Source organism: Poecilia formosa, unplaced genomic scaffold (genome assembly GCF_000485575.1).
Source record: "Poecilia formosa unplaced genomic scaffold, Poecilia_formosa-5.1.2 Scaffold92, whole genome shotgun sequence".
NCBI lineage: Eukaryota > Metazoa > Chordata > Actinopteri > Cyprinodontiformes > Poeciliidae > Poecilia > Poecilia formosa.
Genome location: NW_006800031.1, coordinates 570,298 through 597,745, shown reverse-complemented (window position 1 = coordinate 597,745; position 27,448 = coordinate 570,298). Strand labels below are relative to the sequence as shown.

At 35.8% G+C, this 27,448-nt stretch overlaps 2 protein-coding genes across 3 annotated transcripts; both read right to left on the bottom strand.

Annotated features, from left to right (window-relative positions):
* Window positions 1–323: 323 nt before the first annotated feature.
* On the bottom strand, window positions 324–6,546 carry LOC107836849 (uncharacterized protein C9orf84-like). The gene is made up of 7 exons (XM_016674228.1): window positions 6,046–6,546; window positions 5,445–5,566; window positions 4,447–4,534; window positions 3,474–3,605; window positions 3,146–3,295; window positions 1,512–2,148; window positions 324–643 (listed from the first exon to the last, which is right to left on the bottom strand). Exons 1-7 carry the CDS (start codon window positions 6,139–6,141, stop codon window positions 558–560), a joined length of 1,311 nt encoding a protein of 436 aa, XP_016529714.1. The 5' UTR covers window positions 6,142–6,546; the 3' UTR covers window positions 324–557.
* Window positions 6,547–7,078: 532 nt separating this feature from the next.
* LOC103142056 (uncharacterized protein C9orf84) lies at window positions 7,079–26,939 on the bottom strand. Of its 2 annotated transcripts, none has more exons than XM_016674217.1 (28): window positions 26,857–26,939; window positions 26,481–26,550; window positions 26,255–26,384; window positions 25,086–25,176; window positions 24,849–25,012; window positions 24,583–24,745; window positions 24,396–24,510; window positions 24,117–24,258; window positions 23,164–23,268; window positions 22,959–23,088; window positions 22,596–22,705; window positions 21,079–21,324; window positions 19,915–20,295; window positions 18,614–18,853; window positions 17,807–18,001; window positions 17,629–17,721; window positions 16,312–16,493; window positions 15,460–15,532; window positions 15,269–15,338; window positions 14,527–14,702; window positions 13,556–13,661; window positions 12,813–12,924; window positions 12,212–12,333; window positions 11,207–11,294; window positions 10,234–10,365; window positions 9,906–10,055; window positions 8,272–8,908; window positions 7,079–7,398 (listed from the first exon to the last, which is right to left on the bottom strand). In XM_016674217.1, coding segments are annotated over exons 1-28 (4,311 nt in total). In that variant the 5' UTR covers window positions 26,859–26,939; the 3' UTR covers window positions 7,079–7,312. The 2 variants fall into 2 exon arrangements, with proteins under 2 accessions (XP_016529703.1, XP_016529704.1); XM_016674218.1 differs by having other exon boundaries at window positions 22,611–22,705.
* Window positions 26,940–27,448: the final 509 nt, after the last annotated feature.

Below are 27,448 nucleotides of genomic sequence, written 5' to 3'. Positions count from 1 at the left end.
ATAACAAAATCATGCATTTTTTTTCCCCAAATCTGTTTCTTTCAATATAAAACTAACAAAAACTTAATATTTATTTTCAACAAACTTGTTCACTGACGTCACTCAGTTTCCAGAAATGTCACTCAAGAGCACAATAATACTCAACAATACTTTATAATAGTTACTCAAAAAGTACTGTATAGTACAAATACTCCTATTTTTTTTCAAAACGTTACTCAAGTAAATCTCCGTAAATTAGTTACTACCCATCTGTTCCCAATAGGAAGTAAAGGACGTGATTTAATGCATTCATAATTTCTCCCAGATTAACGAGTTACAGAAGACCAAGCTGACCTCATTTTATTAAATCTTTTCTGTGAAAATCTTTAAATTACAATCATATATGAGTAACATGTTTTACATCACAGCTACTGAATTTACTAAGTTTAATTACATTTGAATTCATTTTTTTATTATTACCTTTTAAAGTGGAAATGGTAAAACTCTTAAATAAGGAACAATAATGTTGGAAACATTTACAGCTCCGATAAAATGAAAATCTCATTTTTAAAAGAAGATTAAAACAGTTTAAGCCTCGTCTGTCCGTCCTTTCTGCCAGGAACTCTCTCATAGCTCAGCCTTCCCCTCTTCAGCGGCGTCAGCACTGCAAAACAAAACCACTCAGATAAGAAAAAAATCAATTTTTAGAAAAACATGAAATAAACATTAGCTGCGTTTCCATTGACCACATACCTGCACGAATTGACATCTTCAAATCAATTTGCTTAATGAATAGACGTCAATTTTAAAAAAAATTATTTGGTGTTTTCTTTTATATTTTTTGTATTGAAATTTGTGTTTTTTGCAAAACTGCAGTGGAAACATTTTACTCAAATTACACAAGTCACATGATCAACAACCAATGGTGCAAACCACAAAGTGAGGACGACAGGAAGTAGTGGGAGGATGATGGCGCTGCATGTTTGTTAATGTCTTATCATGTGAACTCAAAGTTTTATTGCAATATTTTAAAGGGCCGCTGTGAAGATGATAAAAGTGTCAATAAGAATTATTCATTACATTTACTCTTAGGTGATTTTTGGTGACTGAGTGTCACAGCAGTCAGAAAAAGTTGTAATATTCTTTTGGACACCAGTTACATAAAAATGTGATTTTTACCACTAAGCTGCTCACATTAACTGTATTAACAGTAATTGTATTTTAACTTTTATTGATACTCATAATGAAAAAACTGGAAAAAATAGTAAAATTAACAATCCCAAAGACAGGGACAGTTTCAGGAGGTTTTAAACATCAATGAAATTTATCGTAGCAGCGATAAATTTCAAAATTCTTATGGTAAGAAATTTATCGCGATAAATAATAAATGATACGATAATTGCCCAACTCTAGCCCAAACTTATTTAAATGTTTATTATTTAATGGAAACGACGCAATTAAGAAATCAATTATCGAAATATCAACAAAGTTTTGCTTGTTTGTAGGAAACGCAGGAAGTGAGCTGCTCTGACCTGATCCAACCAGACCAGCTGTGTCTACGCTCCTCTTCCTCTCCTCACCGCTCCAGAACTTGGATCCAAAAGAAGAAGAACCGCTGCTGGTCAAACTGTGACGGCTTTGATCCAAGATAGCCGCCATAGGAGGGCTCTGACTGAACATGAAGTGAGCGCTCTGGGGATGCTGGAGGTCACTGCAGGAAGTGTGACTGGAACTGAACCGAGAATCCAGTAGAACCGGGCTGTTTGCTGTCTGAAGGTACGAAATGTCTGGGGAATCTCTTGGCGCCCACAGATCACCGGCCCGTTCCACGACTCTCCCTGCCGCTCCGGCTCTGCCTCTCCAGACAGGAAGGATCTCCTCCTCCTTCCAGGGATCTGGACCGGTCCAGGCCTTAACAGGACTGCCAAAGGAACCGTTCAGGTCCAGTTTGAAGTTTGAAGAGTCTGGGTTCTGGTTGGGGAACAGGTCTGGGTTCGTAGCTCCACATAGGAAGCTGCTGTTAGGCTCTGGATGCAGAAGGTTCATGAACCCGGACTCAGCGCCGAAGGTCTGAGCGGTTCTGAAGGGTTGTTCAGAACCGCTCTCATTAATCTGAGGGGTTGCTGGCTCTGAGTTGCTCAAGTACAAGGAAGTGATGTCACTGAACAGCTAAAAACAGGAAGAAGCGAGGTGAAATTAATCACTCATGCAGCACATTGTGGCATTATTTAGCTTCACTGTGCCTTTTTTTATTATAACATCTAATCTGTTTTTCAATCATTATTGCAAAATATGTTAAAATAATTTCTTGAAATGTTAATTGCTATGCTCATCTTTCCGAAGCTAGCATAGCAACTGCAAAATAGAAAAGCTTTCAAAGAGAAAACAACATCATGGAGACTTAAAATCAGAAGATATGAGGCAGCATTCATGCTACACAGATCTAAAAATGATTAGTCAATCAAATTGCATTTGGATAGCGCATTTCAGCAGCAAGGCATTTCAAAGTGCTTTACATAATAAAAACAAAGTCATGCATCATAGAATCAACAACCAAAACATTACATCGTCAAGTGCCATCGTTAAATTCGTAATTGCTTACGTTTCAAATAACAGGTGGGTTTTTAGTCGAGATTTAAAGGAAGTCAGTGTTTCTGCTGTTTTACAGTTTTCTGGAAGTTTGTTCCAGATTTGTGGTGCATAGAAGCTGAATGCTGAATGACATGTCTTCTTTATTAACCCTTTAACGTTTTTACCAGTAATGCTCCGAGAAGTAGCTCCTATTATGAGCTCGGCTGATGTGCAGTTCCACGAATTAGGTGTTTGCTAATTGCTGCTGGCTAGTCTGAAGGAGCTGAGTGGGGAATTTGTAAAGGAAAGGTTCCAAAAAGTCAGTTTTACGTGTTACTGCCCCTTTATTATTATTATAAAGTTTATTTAATGGGGACAGACACACATCGACATAGACCAACTGAATAAAACAGCAGTCCCATGTTTGCATCATGGTGCAATAGCAACAGCTAATTCACAGCATTTGTCCCTAGTTGGGCTTTTTTTAAAAATAACTCTAAAAATTGAAGTGATAATCATTTAAAGTAGTATAACATAATGTATACAAACAGAAAAATGTAAAATATCAAAAATGGGTTAGTAGTGGCGGCGTCACCTTAAGGACTTTCTGTGGGACTTCAGGAAGTAACTGTGACAGCTGCGGCAGGTCGGCCCCCAGGAGCCACTGCAGGGAGGGAGCTCTGCTCAGCATGAGCTGAGCGACCAGAGGACTGACACACGGGAACTGGGACAGACACGCCTCCTCCTAAATGAAACGACAAAGACACTTATAAAGCTGAGATGTGAAAATTCAAAAACGTCTAAAGCTTTTTGGTGAGTGAACTTTACAGGAAACTACAACAGAGTGTTAGAGGCAGACTAAGAGATTTTCCTTGTTGGAAAGACGCATTTAAACATTAAACATAATAAAACTTTAGTCTCACCTGAGAGGGGCTGACCGTCAGCCAGTCTCTGTCCAGGTAGCTCACAGGATCTCCATATTTGGACATCAGGGAGCTGAAGCAGATCTGATTGATAAACTCGGCCATTTCCAACACTTCTGACACAATCAGCACCTGAAAACCAGTGGAGAGAACCAACGGGAAACCACTGGTGAAACTGGTCACATTTCATTAAATAATACTGCAACACAATAATACAACAAATGAAACACTTTCTATACCTGAACAATTTGCTTGTTATTAATATAATTGAGTCACGAAGACATAAAGTCATACTCAGTAAGTTAGAATATTACTGAAAGCTTCATTTATTTCAGTAACTGAAACCCACAATATAGGTTAAGTTGTTAATTATGATGATTTTTCATTTACAGCTGATAAAAACACAAAGTTTAGATGAAAATACTACATCCGATCAGACCAAAATAAACCTTATTAAAATAGAAATGTGGCTTAATTAAAACTATGTAAACACTGCAAAAAACAAATCATACCAAGTATTTTTGGGAGTGTTTCTAGTGGAAATATCTTAGTCAACTTGAAATAAGACAAAACTAACTTACAAGTAACTTTTCAGCAAAATATAGGAGCTTGTTTTAAGTCAATTATTGCTTAATATTGATAAATATGTAATAGTTATAAATGAAATAACATTAGAATAAGACATTTTATGGGAAATATATTTTTTTCTCATAAGTTATGGCTTAAATATTTCTTCTTCTTAAAAAGTTACTTGTAAATTAGTTTTGTCTGATTTTAAGTCTACTAAGTTATTTAAAATAGAAACTAGACCAAAAACAGTTGGTAAAATTTAATGTTTTTGCTGCATAAAGAACCAAAAACACAGATCCTAGTTTATTAAATATGACTGTTCATTAAAACTTTAACATATTTTAGTTTTTTTTTATTGCTGTGAGCCACTCCAGGCAGAAAACCTAAAAACATTTGTTTCTACCTTCACATCCAGGTCCTCGGACTTCATGCCGAACAAAACCAGAGACGAATAAACCAACGCCAAGTTGTTGAAGGTTTCGCTTGAAAACCTGCAATTACACACAAACTTTAAAGTAAAACTTAGTTGGTTTTAAAATACTCCTAATGCATTTAGAGGTTTACCCCTTAAGATAGTCTTGATTACTAGCTCTCCTTAGTTTCTAAAAGGCTTTTTAAGTTTTTTATTGGATTTAAGGTGCTTTATTTAAGATTATGGTAACATATTTTAAAGCGTACTATTTTTTTGTTTGGCAAAACAAAACCTTTAAGTCTGGTTAACCAAAAAGGCTTCAGTTCACAGATTCATTTTAAAAAAATCATTAAAATAATAAATTATTTTAATTTATTATTAAACAAGTTTAGATAATAAGCTATAGAGCAGGATGATATGGCTGAGATTCATATCAGTCGATATTGATAATTGTTGATTAGTTTTTTTGTCTCAAATATCTGAAATGCTGCCAGTTTTCACTCCACACCGTTGTTTTATTTTTAAGCAGTTATGAGGCACAGAGGAGAAACTCAAACTGCTATTGCACAAGCTACTCAAAAGGCTGTTGCTAGGTAACCAGAGAATGAGTTGCTAGGTAACCAGAGAATGAGCGAGTTAGTTGACCGCTGAATATTGTATCAAACATATTATCTACTGATACTGATGTATTGTCCAGCCCTAACAGGTTGTCTCCATATTGGTTAATCCTTTGACTTTAGGAGCCTTTTTATGAATAATTAATTTAAAGTTTAGTTTAATGGCTTAAATGACAAAAATATTTCTGAGATTGTCAGAAAGTGAAGCAGTGATAAGTGAAAAACCAGCCGAAGTATGAAGATCTACAAAACCCCCCAAAGAGTTATTGATCAAATTGAGTTTACCAAGCTACAAGAAAGTCTGCTAATAGGTAGGAAGGACTTGTTAGTCAGTGGGTTGATCAGCGTAATGAAGTTTTAGTGAACTCTGACCCTCCGCCTCGGCTGTCAGGGCAGTGCAGGACGAGCCAGCAGCAGCTGTACTGCAGAGAGAGAGCGGTCAGCCTCATCACCAGCCTCTCACTGGCTCGGTCTTGACCCAGTTCACCCTGCTCCTACACACACACACACACACACACCAAACAGCACAGACTAGATCAGTCAGCCATCAACAATGATGTCACTTAAGGTGAAAAACTGTCTGTCAGTGACAGACACGACAACAAAAGTCACCACATTCCCTTCCTTTAAAACAGGAAGCTTTATATGTTTATTTAATACAAACTTCTCCTGTATTTCCACTGAACTCTGTTTGGAGGCGAGGTCAGAGTCTGGAGTTGGTCTGACTGATGCGTTGCTCTTCAGTGAGACAGACTTCTGTCATTAGTTCATAATTATAATTTTCAGCCATTGTTTACGTCCAGAATTATGACATGTCTAACACCAGTAACATAAAAGTTGAATAAAATAAAACCGTTCAAACTGAAGATGGTTTGCAAACAATACTAATTTATCCAAATTAGTATTTAATGTTGAGGTGGAGCAGATCCTGCATAGAGACTGGATACGCCAGAAGTCTGATGTGTCCGGATACCTGAATGACGATAGCTGTGCTTTCGTCTACGGTGATCACAGCGTAGTTATGGATTCCTCCGAGTTTCTGCAAAGTCAGGCTGTGGCTCCTCTCCATCACAGTTACACCGAAGCTGCAACACAGACGGACACTTAGAAACCCAAAGCTCCAAGATTAAGTTTAAAGCCAACATTTTAAGACATTTTTCTGGTAAAATTGCTTTTCTTGGCTAATATTATGACTATGTTCTTGTAATGAAACAAAAATGGTCATTGCATGGCCCTGAAACACCTCACAGACAGGATGACTAAAATAAACACATTTTTTTTTACAATATTTTCTGTCGTTTGTAATTTTCTTATTAAAAAAGAAAGGGGGGTATTGATTAAAATCATAAATAGGACCTGTTGTGAAAAGAATCTGAGCTTTTATTTTGAAGGCTAGGGGATCTTGGTGCTGGATGCAATTGTGATAATAGTAAAGGTGACAATAACTATATTTATAGTCATAGCCCCAGTAAACTCCACACAGTAACTTCATTTAATCATATTTTCATATTTTATTGATGCTCTCAATGAACAAACAGTGGAGAAAATNTAATCAATTACCAGATTGGTTGACGATTATTTCAGCAATTGATTCATCACAATTAATCCTACATTTAATATTTACTATTTATTAATTGAACCTGCTTATGTCAGAAAATGTTATATAAATAAAACAATTATAAAATAACAAAATCATGCATTTTTTTTCCCCAAATCTGTTTCTTTCAATATAAAACTAACAAAAACTTAATATTTATTTTCAACAAACTTGTTCACTGACGTCACTCAGTTTCCAGAAATGTCACTCAAGAGCACAATAATACTCAACAATACTTTATAATAGTTACTCAAAAAGTACTGTATAGTACAAATACTCCTATTTTTTTTCAAAACGTTACTCAAGTAAATCTCCATAAATTAGTTACTACCCATCTGTTCCCAATAGGAAGTAAAGGACGTGATTTAATCCATTCATAATTTCTCCCAGATTAACGAGTTACAGAAGACCAAGCTGACCTCATTTTATTAAATCTTTTCTGTGAAAATCTTTAAATTACAATCATATATGAGTAACATGTTTTACATCACAGCTACTGAATTTACTAAGTTTAATTACATTTGAATTCATTTTTTTATTATTACCTTTTAAAGTGGAAATGGTAAAACTCTTAAATATGGAACAATAATGTTGGAAACATTTACAGCTCCGATAAAATGAACATCTTATTTTTAAAAGAAGATTAAAACAGTTTAAGCCTCGTCTGTCCGTCCTTTCTGCCAGGAACTCTCTCATAGCTCAGCCTTCCCCTCTTCAGCGGCGTCAGCACTGCAAAACAAAACCACTCAGATAAGAAAAAAATCAATTTTTAGAAAAACATGAAATAAACATTAGCTGCGTTTCCATTGACCACATACCTGCACGAATTGACATCTTCAAATCAATTTGCTTAATGAATAGACGTCAATTTTAAAAAAAATTATTTGGTGTTTTCTTTTATATTTTTTGTATTGAAATTTGTGTTTTTTGCAAAACTGCAGTGGAAACATTTTTCTCAAATTACACAAGTCACATGATCAACAACCAATGGTGCAAACCACAAAGAGGAGGACGACAGGAAGTAGTGGGAGGATGATGGCGCTGCATGTTTGTTAATGTCTTATCATGTGAACTCAAAGTTTTATTGCAATATTTTAAAGGGCCGCTGTGAAGATGATAAAAGTGTCAATAAGAATTATTCATTACTTTTACTCTTTTAGGTGATTTTTGGTGACTGAGTGTCACAGCAGTCAGAAAAAGTTGTAATATTCTTTTGGACACCAGTTACATAAAAATGTGATTTTTACCACTAAGCTGCTCACATTAACTGTATTAACAGTAATTGTATTTTAACTTTTATTGATACTCATAATGAAAAAACTGTGGAAAAAATAGTAAAATTAACAATCCCAAAGACAGGGACAGTTTCAGGAGGTTTTAAACATCAATGAAATTTATCGTAGCAGCGATAAATTTCAAAATTCTTATGGTAAGAAATTTATCGCGATAAATAATAAATGATACGATAATTGCCCAACTCTAGCCCAAACTTATTTAAATGTTTATTATTTAATGGAAACGACGCAATTAAGAAATCAATTATCAAAATATCAACAAAGTTTTGCTTGTTTGTAGGAAACGCAGGAAGTGAGCTGCTCTGACCTGATCCAACCAGACCAGCTGTGTCTACGCTCCTCTTCCTCTCCTCACCGCTCCAGAACTTGGATCCAAAAGAAGAAGAACCGCTGCTGGTCAAACTGTGACGGCTTTGATCCAAGATAGCCGCCATAGGAGGGCTCTGACTGAACATGAAGTGAGCGCTCTGGGGATGCTGGAGGTCACTGCAGGAAGTGTGACTGGAACTGAACCGAGAATCCAGTAGAACCGGGCTGTTTGCTGTCTGAAGGTACGAAATGTCTGGGGAATCTCTTGGCGCCCACAGATCACCGGCCCGTTCCACGACTCTCCCTGCCGCTCCGGCTCTGCCTCTCCAGACAGGAAGGATCTCCTCCTCCTTCCAGGGATCTGGACCGGTCCAGGCCTTAACAGGACTGCCAAAGGAACCGTTCAGGTCCAGTTTGAAGTTTGAAGAGTCTGGGTTCTGGTTGGGGAACAGGTCTGGGTTCGTAGCTCCACATAGGAAGCTGCTGTTAGGCTCTGGATGCAGAAGGTTCATGAACCCGGACTCAGCGCCGAAGGTCTGAGCGGTTCTGAAGGGTTGTTCAGAACCGCTCTCATTAATCTGAGGGGTTGCTGGCTCTGAGTTGCTCAAGTACAAGGAAGTGATGTCACTGAACAGCTAAAAACAGGAAGAAGCGAGGTGAAATTAATCACTCATGCAGCACATTGTGGCATTATTTAGCTTCACTGTGCCTTTTTTTATTATAACATCTAATCTGTTTTTCAATCATTATTGCAAAATATGTTAAAATAATTTCTTGAAATGTTAATTGCTATGCTCATCTTTCCGAAGCTAGCATAGCAACTGCAAAATAGAAAAGCTTTCAAAGAGAAAACAACATCATGGAGACTTAAAATCAGAAGATATGAGGCAGCATTCATGCTACACAGATCTAAAAATGATTAGTCAATCAAATTGCATTTGGATAGCGCATTTCAGCAGCAAGGCATTTCAAAGTGCTTTACATAATAAAAACAAAGTCATGCATCATAGAATCAACAACCAAAACATTACATCGTCAAGTGCCATCGTTAAATTCGTAATTGCTTACGTTTCAAATAACAGGTGGGTTTTTAGTCGAGATTTAAAGGAAGTCAGTGTTTCTGCTGTTTTACAGTTTTCTGGAAGTTTGTTCCAGATTTGTGGTGCATAGAAGCTGAATGCTGAATGACATGTCTTCTTTATTAACCCTTTAACGTTTTTACCAGTAATGCTCCGAGAAGTAGCTCCTATTATGAGCTCGGCTGATGTGCAGTTCCACGAATTAGGTGTTTGCTAATTGCTGCTGGCTAGTCTGAAGGAGCTGAGTGGGGAATTTGTAAAGGAAAGGTTCCAAAAAGTCAGTTTTACGTGTTACTGCCCCTTTATTATTATTATAAAGTTTATTTAATGGGGACAGACACACATCGACATAGACCAACTGAATAAAACAGCAGTCCCATGTTTGCATCATGGTGCAATAGCAACAGCTAATTCACAGCATTTGTCCCTAGTTGGGCTTTTTTTAAAAATAACTCTAAAAATTGAAGTGATAATCATTTAAAGTAGTATAACATAATGTATACAAACAGAAAAATGTAAAATATCAAAAATGGGTTAGTAGTGGCGGCGTCACCTTAAGGACTTTCTGTGGGACTTCAGGAAGTAACTGTGACAGCTGCGGCAGGTCGGCCCCCAGGAGCCACTGCAGGGAGGGAGCTCTGCTCAGCATGAGCTGAGCGACCAGAGGACTGACACACGGGAACTGGGACAGACACGCCTCCTCCTAAATGAAACGACAAAGACACTTATAAAGCTGAGATGTGAAAATTCAAAAACGTCTAAAGCTTTTTGGTGAGTGAACTTTACAGGAAACTACAACAGAGTGTTAGAGGCAGACTAAGAGATTTTCCTTGTTGGAAAGACGCATTTAAACATTAAACATAATAAAACTTTAGTCTCACCTGAGAGGGGCTGACCGTCAGCCAGTCTCTGTCCAGGTAGCTCACAGGATCTCCATATTTGGACATCAGGGAGCTGAAGCAGATCTGATTGATAAACTCGGCCATTTCCAACACTTCTGACACAATCAGCACCTGAAAACCAGTGGAGAGAACCAACGGGAAACCACTGGTGAAACTGGTCACATTTCATTAAATAATACTGCAACACAATAATACAACAAATGAAACACTTTCTATACCTGAACAATTTGCTTGTTATTAATATAATTGAGTCACGAAGACATAAAGTCATACTCAGTAAGTTAGAATATTACTGAAAGCTTCATTTATTTCAGTAACTGAAACCCACAATATAGGTTAAGTTGTTAATTATGATGATTTTTCATTTACAGCTGATAAAAACACAAAGTTTAGATGAAAATACTACATCCGATCAGACCAAAATAAACCTTATTAAAATAGAAATGTGGCTTAATTAAAACTATGTAAACACTGCAAAAAACAAATCATACCAAGTATTTTTGGGAGTGTTTCTAGTGGAAATATCTTAGTCAACTTGAAATAAGACAAAACTAACTTACAAGTAACTTTTCAGCAAAATATAGGAGCTTGTTTTAAGTCAATTATTGCTTAATATTGATAAATATGTAATAGTTATAAATGAAATAACATTAGAATAAGACATTTTATGGGAAATATATTTTTTTCTCATAAGTTATGGCTTAAATATTTCTTCTTCTTAAAAAGTTACTTGTAAATTAGTTTTGTCTGATTTTAAGTCTACTAAGTTATTTAAAATAGAAACTAGACCAAAAACAGTTGGTAAAATTTAATGTTTTTGCTGCATAAAGAACCAAAAACACAGATCCTAGTTTATTAAATATGACTGTTCATTAAAACTTTAACATATTTTAGTTTTTTTTTATTGCTGTGAGCCACTCCAGGCAGAAAACCTAAAAACATTTGTTTCTACCTTCACATCCAGGTCCTCGGACTTCATGCCGAACAAAACCAGAGACGAATAAACCAACGCCAAGTTGTTGAAGGTTTCGCTTGAAAACCTGCAATTACACACAAACTTTAAAGTAAAACTTAGTTGGTTTTAAAATACTCCTAATGCATTTAGAGGTTTACCCCTTAAGATAGTCTTGATTACTAGCTCTCCTTAGTTTCTAAAAGGCTTTTTAAGTTTTTTATTGGATTTAAGGTGCTTTATTTAAGATTATGGTAACATATTTTAAAACGTTTTTTTTTTTTTTTGTTTGTTTGGCAAAACAAAACCTTTAAGTCTGGTTAACCAAAAAGGCTTCAGTTCACAGATTCATTTAAAAAAAATCATTAGAATAATAAATTATTTTAATTTATTATTAAACAAGTTTAGATAATAAGCTATAGAGCAGGATGATATGGCTGAGGTTCATATCAGTCGATATTGATAATTATTGATTAGTTTTTTTGTCTCAAATATCTGAAATGCTGCCAGTTTTCACTCCACACCGTTGTTTTATTTTTAAGCAGTTATGAGGCACAGAGGAGAAACTCAAACTGCTATTGCACAAGCTACTCAAAAGGCTGTTGCTAGGTAACCAGAGAATGAGTTGCTAGGTAACCAGAGAATGAGCGAGTTAGTTGACCGCTGAATATTGTATCAAACATATTATCTACTGATACTGATTTATTGTCCAGCCCTAACAGGTTGTCTCCATATTGGTTAATCCTTTGACTTTAGGAGCCTTTTTATGAATAATTAATTTAAAGTTTAGTTTAATGGCTTAAATGACAAAAATATTTCTGAGATTGTCAGAAAGTGAAGCAGTGATAAGTGAAAAACCAGCCGAAGTATGAAGATCTACAAAACCCCCCAAAGAGTTATTGATCAAATTGAGTTTACCAAGCTACAAGAAAGTCTGCTAATAGGTAGGAAGGACTTGTTAGTCAGTGGGTTGATCAGCGTAATGAAGTTTTAGTGAACTCTGACCCTCCGCCTCGGCTGTCAGGGCAGTGCAGGACGAGCCAGCAGCAGCTGTACTGCAGAGAGAGAGCGGTCAGCCTCATCACCAGCCTCTCACTGGCTCGGTCTTGACCCAGTTCACCCTGCTCCTACACACACACACACACACACACCAAACAGCACAGACTAGATCAGTCAGCCATCAACAATGATGTCACTTAAGGTGAAAAACTGTCTGTCAGTGACAGACACGACAACAAAAGTCACCACATTCCCTTCCTTTAAAACAGGAAGCTTTATATGTTTATTTAATACAAACTTCTCCTGTATTTCCACTGAACTCTGTTTGGAGGCGAGGTCAGAGTCTGGAGTTGGTCTGACTGATGCATTGCTCTTCAGTGAGACAGACTTCTGTCATTAGTTCATAATTATAATTTTCAGCCATTGTTTACGTCCAGAATTATGACATGTCTAACACCAGTAACATAAAAGTTGAATAAAATAAAACCGTTCAAACTGAAGATGGTTTGCAAACAATACTAATTTATCCAAATTAGTATTTAATGTTGAGGTGGAGCAGATCCTGCATAGAGACTGGATACGCCAGAAGTCTGATGTGTCCGGATACCTGAATGACGATAGCTGTGCTTTCGTCTACGGTGATCACAGCGTAGTTATGGATTCCTCCGAGTTTCTGCAAAGTCAGGCTGTGGCTCCTCTCCATCACAGTTACACCGAAGCTGCAACACAGACGGACACTTAGAACCCCAAAGCTCCAAGATTAAGTTTAAAGCCAACATTTTAAGACATTTTTCTGGTAAAATTGCTTTTCTTGGCTAATATTATGACTATGTTCTTGTAATGAAACAAAAATGGTCATTGCATGGCCCTGAAACACCTCACAGACAGGATGACTAAAATAAACACATTTTTTTTTACAATATTTTCTGTCGTTTGTAATTTTCTTATTAAAAAAGAAAGGGGGGTATTGATTAAAATCATAAATAGGACCTGTTGTGAAAAGAAACTGAGCTTTTATTTTGAAGGCTAGGGGATCTTGGTGCTGGATGCAATTGAGATAATAGTAAAGGTGACAATAACTATATTTATAGTCATAGCCCCAGTAAACTCCACACACTAACTTCATTTAATCATATTTTCATATTTTATTGATGCTCTCAATGAACAAACAGTGGAGAAAATTACAAAAATAACAATCCTGACAGTTTTTTGTTTTTTTTAAACACCAATAACTGATATTTATTGTGACATCGATAAATCAAAATTCTCATCATGACAAGAAATTTATCACGATAAATGATAACCGATACGATAAATGCTGAGTTGTAATGGATGTATTGAAAGTCTCACCTTGACTCAAGTGTCTGCAGCAGCAGAGGATAATTCAGAAGCCCCTCGGTCACCAGCAACACAAACGGGACATTATCCTCCAGACGCCAACAGATTTTCTCTGCGTCTTTAAGGGAAGAAACAGACATTTAGAAAAATAAATGAACACAACCATTTAGATCCCCTGCATGTTGTTGTTCCATATGTGCACAATGCTGGAGGGCAAACAGACTATTTTTTACATGCTGCTGCGGTAGAACAGTTAGCTAAATGAAACCTGGAGATGTAGGTATTGCCAATTTAGTGCAGTGAGCCACATTTAAAGGAAAACAGAAACCCATTGAGGAATAACTCAAAACAACTCGTATTCTCATCTATTCTCGCTTTCTATGCCGGCTACGCTATTCGTTACCATAGCAACTGAGCAACTGACAACAACGAAAGTACTGGGATTCAACACCAAAAAATACATTTACCACACAAAGAAAAGGAACATTCAGTCTGTTACAGTTTTATGTTTATAGGCTCAGGGTTTATTTTGCGATTATTAATAAGTGATCGCTGCTATTAGCTAAGCTAACAAAGATGTGGTAGATTAGCTAATTTAAACGCCTACTCTACCGATGATCTGTCAGTTGGGTCGCCTCTTATTTTGTAGCTGAACTGAAACATACCTTATTCTACAGCACATCTGCATGTTACGGTTGTCAGAGTCAACTACTTCTCTCCCTCACTATTTTTTCTTCATTAAAACTTCTTCCTGACTTTGCTATCAAATTGTCAGAGCAGAAAAGCACGGTGTCCATTTTTCTTACGTTTGTTGTTGTTTGTTTGTTGTTTGTAACAGGGGTACGTTTAAGATTTAGCGCATTATGTTGACAACTTATCAGCTAAAACCAATGCTAGCCATCATCTGCCAGCAGCTTTTTGCCCTCCAGCAGAGAGATGGGGGGGTGGGATCTGGATGGTTGACAAGCGAGCAGGAATCAAACCGGAGTCGGTCAGGCTGGTGATGAAGGAGAGGCGGCTGATGCTTCGGTCGCTGCAGATCTGGGACCAGCGGGACGGACCCGGATGGTCGAACTCTACCAGGACTGAGAAGCAGCTCCAGGGAAAGTCGGGTCCGATGTTCTGCTCAAACACCAAAACACAGTCGCCGCCGCTCACTCTGGGAAAACAGGACAGGAAGAAAGAACAAAGTGAAGGAGCCAGCCATATTTTCTGTCTTTATTTTAAAGTAAAATAATAAACCAATCCGGGCAATACGGTTTAAAAATAAAATCTCATACCAAATCCAATTTTAATCTATTTTTTTGTTGTTTATTTCTTTTTAACTACAAGAATATACTCAAAATATTCACAGAATAAACTTATATAAAACATCAATAAAACAAAATGGCGGCTGTGCTGATGGCATCACTATGGAAATCCAGGGAGCGCATTGGGGAAAAGTAACCTAAAATTAAATGAACTGATTGATAAATAAAATCAATTCATTGCCAGCCGATAGGTTCACATCCAGCCTGCTTGTTTGTTTCAGCATCATAAAAAAGGTAAATGAAAGATGAAGTCTACAGTTTTGCTGGAATGTAAAAAATAATGACAAACTCTTTTCATAATAAATGTAGTAAAACATCTCAAGTTAAATAGTAATTTAACTTAATAGAGCATGCATTTTATAATTATTCTCACAATTTGGATGAAAACATTGATTGAATTTAATACTTTCAGGACCTGCTGACCACAGAGGCGCCATTTAGTTTCTTCTTCTCCTCATCAGGACAAACTGAACTCACTGCAGCTCCTGCAGCAAAACGACACAAACGTCTGAAAATGATTCCAGGTTCATTTATTTTCTGTAAATATAGCAACAGGAAATGAAAGTCAATGAGAATTTCTGCTAATTAAATCTGAAACCTGCTCACCGGTTACTTTGCTCAAGCTGCTGATGACCTTTGAACTGGTTTCATGAGATTCCACAGAGAGAATAACAAGAATCTAAAACACAGAAGCTGATTTATTACTCTGCCTTGCAAAAGTATTTAAAACCCATCAATCTTTTCACATTTTGTCACATTTCAGCTACAAACCAAAAATAATTTTGTTTAGATTTTATGTGATAAAACAGTTTATCACATAAAATATTTGTGAAATGGAAAACAAAATTACTTTTATTTCCTCCCTTTCTTCTGCACAGATTTATAGAGTACAATAAAATTACTATTACACTAAATATAGTACTAGATTATATAAAGCTTATTTGCAAACAGATCATATATGGGGGCTCATTTACGCCATGAAGGAAAAAATTAAAACCCAACAGGAAGTCATGACTATAAAATGAAAGTATCAATTATGAGAGTCAACTTCATGCTGCTTTTCAAAGCGCGGTCGCTCCAGTGGAAGCCCAGATCTCATAATTATTCATTTTAAAGTCATGACTTTGAAATTTGAAATGACTACTTTCTATTTCAAAATTATGACTCTTAAAGTAAAAAATTCACTCTGTATCTCAAAATTATGACTTCAAAATTATGACTTTGACTCTCAAAATTATGTCTCCAACTGGCATCAGAGTAGAAAGGGCCATTGATAAATGCATGGTTTTAAAAATAAAAAACACTTTAACATTATGCACTACTTTTGCTTTGATGTATTAAATTGAATCCTATTAAAATACATTAATTTCTGAGACCACAATGTGACCAAAAGTTGAAAGGTTACAAATACTTTAGCAACTATTTAAATATGCAACAAAATCTTGTGAGAAAACCGACTTTCTCTGTAGAGTTGCTTCCTTTTCTCGTTTGCAGCCATTCGGCCAGAAGCTGCTGCAGCTCCAGCAGTTTGAAGTCGGGTTCTTCCTTCCTGCGACTGAGGTAGAGGATGATCTGCAGCCTCTTCCTCAGCTGCATCAGGCGGTGATCCTCACACGTCTGAGCTGCTTTGGTCAGGTACTCTGAAGAGTCACAAAATATCAGATGACTGTTTCACTTCCTTCACTTTATTACAAGACTTGGTACGGTTTTGGTTTCGTTATAACATATTTCATTATTTAACCCTCGGTGTGTGTGTGTGTGTGTGTGTGTGTGCGCGCGCGTGCGTGTATGCCTGGTTTCCACAACATTTTAACAAGTTTCCAATACTTTTACCTGTAATTAACTTAATTCAAGAACTAGAACTGCAACTAATGATTATTTTAATAAACGATTATTCTGATGATTATTTTATTGATCAATTAAACAAATAAAAAAATTCAGCAGATGTTTTTATTTAACCACTTAAGTCTTTTTATGAAATATTAAAATTAGATTAAAACATGCATAAAGCAGATAATCCAATCTTCTTTTAAATACAATAACATTTATTCCTTTAGGGTTTGTTTGGTCATTTGCAGCTAAAACAAAATACTTCTAACGTCACCATGTTTATATAGCAAAAGCTGCTTAATAAAATAATTTTTTTCACAGAATCTGAGCCAGTTGAAGCTAAAACTGCCTCTTAAGGAGTTTTGGAAAGAACATATTTACAGACAAAGGTTTATTTCTACCATAAATGCAAAATGTATATATATATATTTTGTACAGTTTTGGAATAATTACTGCTTTGAGTGTGTTGTTTTTTCAGTAAATGGCCTTTTTGGGTCTGTTAATCAATTACTAAATTAGTTGGCGATTATTTCAATAAATCTATTAATCACAATTACTCGGTCCAGAATATGAATAAATTTATTAATATTAGCTTACATCTCAGGAAACATTTTGTCTAAATCTTTAGAAAAGGTAAAGTATGATCAGTAAAAAACATAAAACAGATTATCTTCAGTCAGAGGCTTCTTCAGATTCACTGTAACACAGACTGCTACAGGAAATCACCATCTACAATAACTGAAGAATCTGAATTAATGAGTTACAACAACATTTAATTTCCCTTTGGGATCAAGAAAGTATTTTTCAATTTGAAATGTTCACCTTTTGGCTGAATCTGAAATGACTCTGCTGTGACGTAAATTAAGTGACGATTATTTCAATAATCAATTAATCAGGATACATCCAACTAATCATTTCAGACAGGAGATTTCAGTTCACACTGACCCACAGCGATGCTCAGGTCACACTTCAGCAGCAGCTCTTTGAACGTCACCAACACATGGATGAGAGCAGCCAGGTTAAAAAGCTGCTCCTGAGCTGCAGCAATAAGGACACAAGAGTGAATATCTGATTAAAAAAACATAATAAGATGTCAGATAAGTGAAAAGAAAAGCGGTCGTACCTCTGAGCAGCTCGGCGCTCCCTGCCGGGGTCCTGCTGAGGGCCCGGTCCTGCTGTTTGAGCAGGAAGTGCGTCTGGTCTGGGGACAAGCAGCTGAAGTCTCCCCACGACGGGAAGTGGAGCCCCAGCTGCCTGGCCGAACTCAAGCAAGGCAGAGCGACGGCCAGCAGCTCGCAGAAAGATCGCCGCTGACTCTCTGCAGGGCAGCAGCAACTTTTAGGAACATTTCAGACATTTTTATACAAACACTGTTCAACAGACAGCAGTGGATTCATTAGTAAAAATACTAACAACTATTTTAGTAATCGATCATTCTGACGATTAATGGGCTAAAATATTGTCACATTCTGACAGTTTGATATTTATCAGAAATTCTTTAAAAAATGCTAATAAATAAATTATTCTTTTTTTTTTAAAGAAATATGTCTTATTGCCTAAAATGCAACAAACATGCATTTATTTAGTTTACACTTTATCATTTGTAGCAAAGGATGAATCTGCATGCAAGAAAAATATTTTGTGCTTTCTGCTCGACTTATCAATACTGGCTGATCGTGTGATTATTTTTTAGGTCAACATATTTACAAAGATCTTTTATGTTAAAATGTAAACATTACTGTACAGTTTTGGTTTAATTACTGCTCTGAGTATTTTGTTCTTTCAGCAAATGGCCTTTTTTCAGTCTATATTCTCCATTTAACGATTAATCGATTACTAAATTAATTGACAATCATCTGAAGAATCGATTCATCCCTTTTAATCTCATTAATCATTTCTCTGACAGGAAGCATTTGATCCAAATGTTCACCTGTTGGCTGAACCTGAATGACTCGGCTGTGATGTCTGAGGTCCGAGTCGCAGACAGGACGACCGTCGATCCGACCGTCGATCCGACCCGCCCCCAGAGCGGCCGGGTTCTGCTCTCTGACTGCGTCTCCGATCACAGCGAGGCTCACGTACGCTGGCTTCCTGTCAGTCGTCTTCATCTCTTCTGGAGGGTGATGATGCTGCTCTGGCGTCTGATGGTTCGCCTCTTCTTCTTCTGGTTCTACGAACACGATGGAAAGAAATCACAGAGAGAAACTTAACATAAAGAGAAACTGAGATTCTGTTCTTCAATTAAGTTTAGAAAAAAGAACTTATGGCACAAATATGGATGGATTTTTTCTAATCCACACATGGTCATAATTACACATACAGGCTAAAATATGAATAATAATACTTTAGTCACCAACAAGCTGCTGGTGTAATTCTTACTGCATATCTGACCACTCTTCTTTTCATATTTAGTATTTTGTGCACCAATTGTGTTTTAGCAAAGAGGACAGTGGTTGAATTTTAGACCTTTGTCGAAGTAGATAAGATCAGCTCCACATGTGAGTATCGGCCAATCTCACAAAATTAAGGAAATTGGTGCAGATTTATCGATGCATCTTTACTGAAACTGTTTGTCAAATCGTATCATCCTGAAGAAGAAAAGTTCAAATAAATTATTAAAGTACTAAAATCCAAACTGACTAGCGCCCACATAAACATTTTATCACCACTATAGGAGATTTTTTCTGCCAATAACCATCACTAACTCTAAAAAATGGATTTAATATGAGTTATAATAACATTTAGTTTCCCTTTGGGATCACTAAAGTATTTCTGAATTTGAATAGTAAAAAAAAACAACTTTCTGTTGAAGGTTCAGAAAGCATCAATGCATCAATCTAATTCAAATCTGATGATTAGATAACTGACAGAAAATCAAACTTTTTTATTTTAAATTATCCAAGGAAACAAGAGAAAAAAATTACAAATTTAATTGTTTTAAAGTGTTTGGTAAAACCTTTAAGACTTTGAATTGTTGTTGAATGTGGAAACATTAGAAACATTTCTAATATCTGTCACTATGCTGAAGTTTTCACTTTCTTCTTACAGAGTCAGCTACAATTTTAGATTATTGTCAGTGTTAACAGAACCTTTTTGCTTTTATTAAGACATTATTATTAACTAAAGTAAGAGAAGCTCAGCTGTATTAACTGTTGAGGAGGAAAATGTTAAATAAGCCATAAACCACAGGGTTTTTTTAGAGAAAAGGAGCTGATGACTGTGTGGCTGTACCTGCAGAGATGCTTGTAGCTGCAGCCAGCTGCTGTGACCTCAGCATCATGAAGTCGGACAGAGGGTCCAGGTTCTTCTCGGGTCGATGTTTTGTGAAGATCAAACTCTTCTGATTATCTCCAATGTTTGATCTGGAGAGCTGAGAGCACCCAGAACCACCGGAGCTCCTAAACCAATCTGTTACACCGCTGCTGACGTTGACGAGCGCAGGAGAACCGGCAGCGGGTTCTGAATGTGTCTTCTCTGGACCGGTGCTGGTGGTGCTTTGTTCCCGACTGTTTGGGCCGACAATGTGTTTCGAGGACAAGAACCGGGATGAATCAGTGGGACTTTTTTTTAGGAGATCGGTGTTGTTTGGAGAATCCACACGGAGAAATTCAACTAAAAACAAAAAAAACACCAAATATTAAAGGAGACCTATTCTCCTTCCTTGAACAGGTTAGCTTTATGGTTTTTCCTGTGCTTGTTGTTTGCATATACATATATCTGTATGTATGTTTAATATTTTTATTGATCATAGTTAAAACAGATAGAAATGTGATGAAGATGTACAAAACATCTTCATCACATTTTTTTGCACAAAATCATTGTTAGATAAAGAGATTTTATCTTCTTGTCCCTTTAAATCCTAATAATCTGATGCTGGCCACTAACTCAACATTTACACTTGCAACTGAAAATGGCTGCAAACAGATGCAGAATTATACAAACATACATCTTTGAAAAGCAAAAGTAGAGCCTTCTGTACAACCAACAAGAATGCAGCACATGGTTTCCAGAGTCAACAACAAATCACTTGTTTTTTCCAGCAGCCATTATGCAACATAAAGTGGTAAAACCAGCTGATCAAATGTGCTGGAGCTCTGCTTGGGTTGCTAGGTAACCACCGCTGGGCTCTGCTGATTTGTTACATTTGAAAAGTTTATGAAGGCTCATTTTCCAGACACCAAAAGAAATGTAATTTATTGCGAAACATTTTTAAGCGTTTGGATTGTTTTCAGAAGTCGCTTAGATCCAAATGGGAGAACAAAAACGTGCAAAAAATAATGTATATTTCTACTTATTGGCTTATATATACATCTTATGAAATAAATCAAATATTTATTTTAAAGAACAAAATTACTGTAAGGGACTGTCATAAAATATCTTTACACAGATCCTCACCCTCCTCATGTTCAGGTGTCGCTCTGTTGAAGTCTTCCTTCTCGTTCTGTCCATTTGTAGGAACCTCAGTCATCATCATTTCAATCAACTCGAGGTTTTTACCCAGAATTATCTCTGGCTTTCCTGTCTCCAGACGTAGTTCCAGTTTGTCAACAGCACTGTTGAAACTTTGTTTTTCTAGTTTAATAACTCCCAACGCTTCACGCAGAGGATGAAACCCTGAGGCTGGTTCATGTAAACCAGGCTCTGTGAGAAAATGAAGAGTTTGAGAAATCATTTGGGGATTGATAAGATATATTTCATATAGATGATATTGATGAATTAATCAGTAATTTAATATATAAAAATAAATAAAGTTGAAGGATGGAACAATCTCTTACATATAGAAAGAAGAAAGTTGAGACTTTTTGTATATTTCCCTGGATTATAATTTACTTAAAATCAAAACAAGGTTAATCAATACTTAAACTAAAGGAGAAATATTGATGAAAGCCAATCATCAATATTTGATGATTGGCTTTGGCAATAATTATTGATTATTATAATCAATAATTTATTATTAAATAACCAATATTAGACTAAGAAATATCTACTCACTACAGATTAACAAAGTAAAATAAACAAATAAAGTACATAAACCTTTTCCTCAGGAAAATACCGACCCCTGGTGGTCCACAGAGAGCACTGCACTCACTTTTATTGTACAATAAAAGTTCAAAATTTTGACAGATAATAATAATAAAGAAATTATTACTTCAATGGTTTTAAATATCAGGACACAATAAAATATTTTGTGATGGCAAAATATTTGTGATGGCAAAATATTGCCATCACAATATGGCAATATTGTAACCCTAAACCAAATCATTACTTGACTAAAACAGGATAAACAACAAAAAAAACACCTAAATGGATTCTAACAACGTTAAATTAATCAAATATTAATTAGTAAGTGTGAGAATTTTAATTAAAGATGATGTTTTGAAAGTTTAGAGTTGTTACAATCTGTGTTAAATTGATTATTTGAAAGAATATTAGCAACAATTTTAGTCAAATAAATGTTCCTGCAGTGCAGAAGCGGTTAGAACGTCTGTACTGTAATATAATTGATTTTTGCTCTTTTGTAGATCAATACCTTTGTTTGGTAGTCTGTAATGTTATGTTGGTGAATTAATTAAAATAATCATAATAATTCTTGAATATTGTTAAAAAATATTAGCTCCATTTGCAGATGGCTGCACAAATATTTTAGGAAAAATATTTTGTTTTCTATTTTTTTATAACTTATTTTAACAAGTGAAATTTTTGCAGTGAAATTAATACGGCAAGAAAAGTAGTACATTTCTCCAAAGTGCTATAAAATGCAAATAAAATCATCCAGATATAGTATATCTTATAAAGAAAACACATTTTGCTGTATTGTGTTTTTTGTAGCGTTTTAAAATTAAAAATGTAGTGTTAAAGTTATTTGTCCTTGTTTTGTAGTGAAAGTTTCTAACATCTGATAAAGTTTTTACCTGTAAAGTTTTTATCTGACAACAGGAAGCGAACAACGGAGGTCAGATGCTTCTCTGAGCTCCAGACCGTTTTCTTCATCTCATTTTTGGTTCTTGTTGAGAGCAAAGACCTGAAAAACAATCATGATTGTTACTTTTTTTAAAAATGCATTAACATAAAGAATGCTACAGAGTCAAGTGTTTGTTTCTGTAATAAAAAGTCGACTGAAATTTGAGTTAGTCTGACGCTGGTTTGAGATTTCCGTTGTTGATCACATAGTCAGTCGTTTTTATTATGATTATTGTCTTGTATGAAATGCTGATAAAATTTATTTTCTTTTGGAAAACCTAAAGTTTGAACATGAAGCTGAAATATTTTCTCACGTGGGAATGAAAGGAGAAAGTTTTTCTTCCTGGAGATGAGATGTGGACAGACGGCTGTGGGTTCGGTTCTTCTTAGGAATTGGGCTCAGAATAAAGTCCAGCTCTGTTGCAGCTGGAGACCCAGCACTCCCTTAAAAAAACAAAACGTTTTGGGCCAAATCGCAGCTTGGACTCCAGACTGCAGAGATGTTTTGTGTGCATTTACCTGAGAGTCCTGATTCCACCAGTTTTCCACTCTGTGTCTTTTCTTTTATTTGTTTTTGTTGTAAATCAAACTGAGAAATTTCTACTGGAGCCTTTGAAAGAGAAGCTACAGGAAAAAAGAGAAAATTATAATTTAATTCCTGCTTTATATTTTCACTTAATGTAAAAAATTAGGCTTCATGCACTTTTACACAGTAAAATTCAAACATTTTTCAGGCATTTTTCAGGTAAGTTTTCAAACTTTTCCAGCAGTTTAGATATAAAAACAATACAAATTAATTAAAAAAAGGACAGCTTAAATTTACAATTATATGTTATTTATTACTGTAATTAATAATGTCTTGCTGTAGTATTCTACATTCAGGTACAAGGTAAAAATATAGTAAAATTATATATTTTGAAACGTCTCCCTCTCACTCACTCTAAAGACCTGATGGGTCTGAGAACAAAACACTAATTTAACAAAAAAATCCCCAATTTCAACAACGTTGTTTCACTTATAAAATAAAAAGCAATCTCTATTTCAAATACACAGATAAGACATAAAGAAAAAATAAATAATAAATATTAATTACATTGAAACAATCCAAACACATCAGCCTTCCTGTTCAAGTTAAATGCTTAAACATAATAAAGAGAGTTACATAGAAAAATATCTAAAAAATGTTCTCTCTAAGTTTTCTGGCTTTTGTCAAATAGAAATAATTTTGGTAATTCTAACTAACATAAAACAAGAAACGTTTAATCTGATTTAACTTCACACTGTGAAAAAAAATATGTAATGTATGAAAATATATGATTTCAGCTGTAAATAACATTTCCCACATTTAGGCTTTTAATCAAACATTAGATTGAACTTTATTCCCAAACTCAGTGTTTTGAATACCAAGCACTTCACAAGCCTTTAAAAACATCTTAATAAAATTCAAGGATTTTCAAGGATTTTAAGCTCACTTCTACGAAGTAAATCCAGGACAGAACATTCCTCGTCTACTGGTTCTGGAGAAATGTTCACACAACCATCGACACCAGAAAAAGCCGTGAACTTTTGTGTTTTAAGCCGGAAACTGTCGACTACAGGCAGTAACAGCAGAGACTGCAGAAAAGATAATAAAATATATACATAACCAAACGATCTGACACTTGTAAAGTGTTTTTATTACTGTTATGCAATAAAACAACAATGAGTAGTCCATGCATTAACTTTTAAATACTAATTGCAGAGTCCTGTACCTCTTTCTGCAAGACAGGAAGTTTAAGAAACTGATCCTGAAAATCTCCACATGTGACATCACTGATGGCGTTGGCGTCTGCAGGTTTCTGGTAGGACTCACATCGTCTGAAGCAGCTGGGATGAAACGTAATCCTGGTAACAAGAAGCTCCGGAGGCAGCAGAAATGATTCTGGATCAGAAGAGCACCTGAACATGGCGTCCTCAGAGATGCTGATTCCTGTTGAGTTCAGCAGCGGGTCGGACACAGGAAGCGTCTTCAGCCTGGACAGTTTGGCTTTCAAAGACGGTAAATGTCTTTTTAACTCTGCCACCAGATCTGGAGCAATGAAGTCCTCAGAGAGAAAGAGATCTACAGATGTAAGTAGGTTTACTCACTTGTACGAAGTAAATCCAGGACAGAACATTCCCCATCTTAAAAGGTATTTGAGGGAAGCACAAATGTAATTAGTTACCTTTGCTCTTAGTTTCTGGACTCGTCTGATCAGGTCTGCATTTAGAAAACGTTTCCTGACATGAATCATTAATCTGCTTATTTAGGAGGAAAACAAACTGATCCTCATCAAAGGACTCGGGATTAGAGCTGGGAACGATCTCCACATCCTTTTCCACAATAAATCTGAAATTTTTACACAGATGTTTACAAAATACATTTAAAAAGTTTAATTTGTTGCATTTTAGTGCTGTGATACCTTTCCAATGAATTAACAAGTTGATTTTTCTGTCCAAGGTCATCAAGAACTGAACCACTGACAAATAGTTTGCAGGAAGAAATCACCTTTCCTGTAAATAAAGGCAGGGATAGCTGAATAAATACAGTAATTTGTGTAATTTCTCTTTCAATCACAGTTAGGATTATTATTTTAAAAAATGCAAATATGGACAAATGGAGAAACATAGCTCTGTAAATTTACTAGTATTTATAAAAGTTGCTTTTACTTTTATTTCTTTCCAGCAAAGATTCAACATCTGGCTTTGCACCGAGCAATTATTTCTTTTGTTTCCATTTGAGTCCTTGCTCTGACTATAAACCCAAAGAAAACATTTTCTTAGTGCATATAATGTTACAAAAAACATGCTTAAAACAAGTTTAAAAATATGCAAAGTTTGCACATTGAAGAACGTAAAAAAGGTAAATACTGGCGATAGATCAAACTACTTGAATATTTGAACTCATCATGAAATTTATGACGCATCAACAGCGCCCCCGTTAGGACTTTTACAGATATGACCAAAAAATCTAATTAAAAAAACATCTCTTGTGGAACCAAAAACTGATGATCTAAAAAGTTTTACAGGGATTTTTGGATACAATAAACAAGTCCTGAAACATAGTTTTAACAGGAATAGGTTGAAGGAGAAATTTCCCATTTAAGGTCCTGTTTACGTGACAATGCCAGCACAATAAAACGCAACATTTTTGTTGCATTTTGGCCTCTCACTTACGGATTTACAACTTATAAGTTATCCGTCTTTTATATGCAACTTTGTGAGAGTCCCACCCAATAAAATATGTATTTTGTGCCAGGAAAGTGTTTGTTTGGTCTAAAATTTGAAACAAGCAAAAAGAAAACATGAGAAAACTGGTAATGGGTTGCTTAAAGATTGCATTTGGTGCTTCTAAAGGGTAGAAAATAAACTAGTGCATTTTCAAAAAGCCTGATGAACTGCAACCAAATAAAGCAAAATATAAAGACAAATCAACTGTTTACACATTATTGCTACATTATTGCCCAAAGTCTTAACACTACAGTATTTTGAACAATTATTCAAATATATATATAACAATTTATTTCCAATATCTGCAGCCCCACATAAATAAATTGATAGCAGTTTAAATGTATCTTTGTGTTTTGTTTACCTCGGATCCATGGCTTCCTGTAGGTGTCATCAGGTAACCTGCCACTGTGGGGGTAAAGGTCACTGGTACCAGTTAGATACGGCGCTGGCAGCGACAGTAAATTCATGGAAACCTTCAGAGTGGTGCTAGCCTATAAAAGAAGATAAAAAAAAACACTAAGGTTTAATTTTGAGATACTGACAAGTTAAAGCGGACGCTAAACCTCACCACAAAGATATAAACTCACCTCAAACACATAGTCAAGAGCTTTAAATCGGACAGCGGAGAAGAGTTCATTTGAGGCGTTTTTATCACACCTAAAAATGTAAAATAATAATAATAGTAATAAAATCTATTTTAAAAGGACAAAAACTGAGTTTCTCCCACCTTACAGCAAGATATTCGATTGTGTTGTCACTCTAAGTAAGTATGCCCAATACTTAAAATTAAACTGTTAAATGCTAATATATTTTCGCCTATTTAGCTAGCTAGTTTTTAAGCTAGCAATAGCTAGCTGAAAAGTTATTTTCTACTCCTTCATTTTAAACTTATAATAGAAATACATAAAAAATAATAGAAATAAACTTTTATAATAATAATTTGTTACAAAGTATCAAACCTACATGTCTTAATTAGGTAGGTTATCGGTGTTTTCATTTGGGGCTGAAACGGTGTCGTCGTGCCAGTCATGCCAGTAGTGACAAAGATCGTCTATTGAGGTTTGATGGAGTGATGCGCTCCAAATATCTAAAGCAGTGGTTCTTAACCTGGGTTCGATCGAACCCCAGGGGTTCGATGAATCGGTCTCAGGGGTTCGGCGGTGCCTCTGCCGCGGAGGTAAAAACACATTTGTGTAAAGTCGTGATGACGCGCCCCGCTTTGCCATCACTTGCTGCAGAGGATCACGTTACATTGCTGAGCCAATCAGTGCTGCGGAGGAGCACTGATTGAAGGAGTTCCACTCTCAGCATGGATTTGAACTTGTGTCTTTAATTACTTAAGCAAAACTCACCGTTTTTACCAAATTCTGTAGCTTTCGGTGTACTTCTAAATCTGCTCCTTAGTCGCATCTTTTCGGGGTTGCTACTGCCTCTAGTGGCGTGGGGGTGGTAACACAACTAATATAATTACATTACTAAATCAGAATACCGCAAAGTCTTTATTATTTGTTATAATTTTTTCATTCTCTTAAGAATGTAGAGCTAATTAAATAAT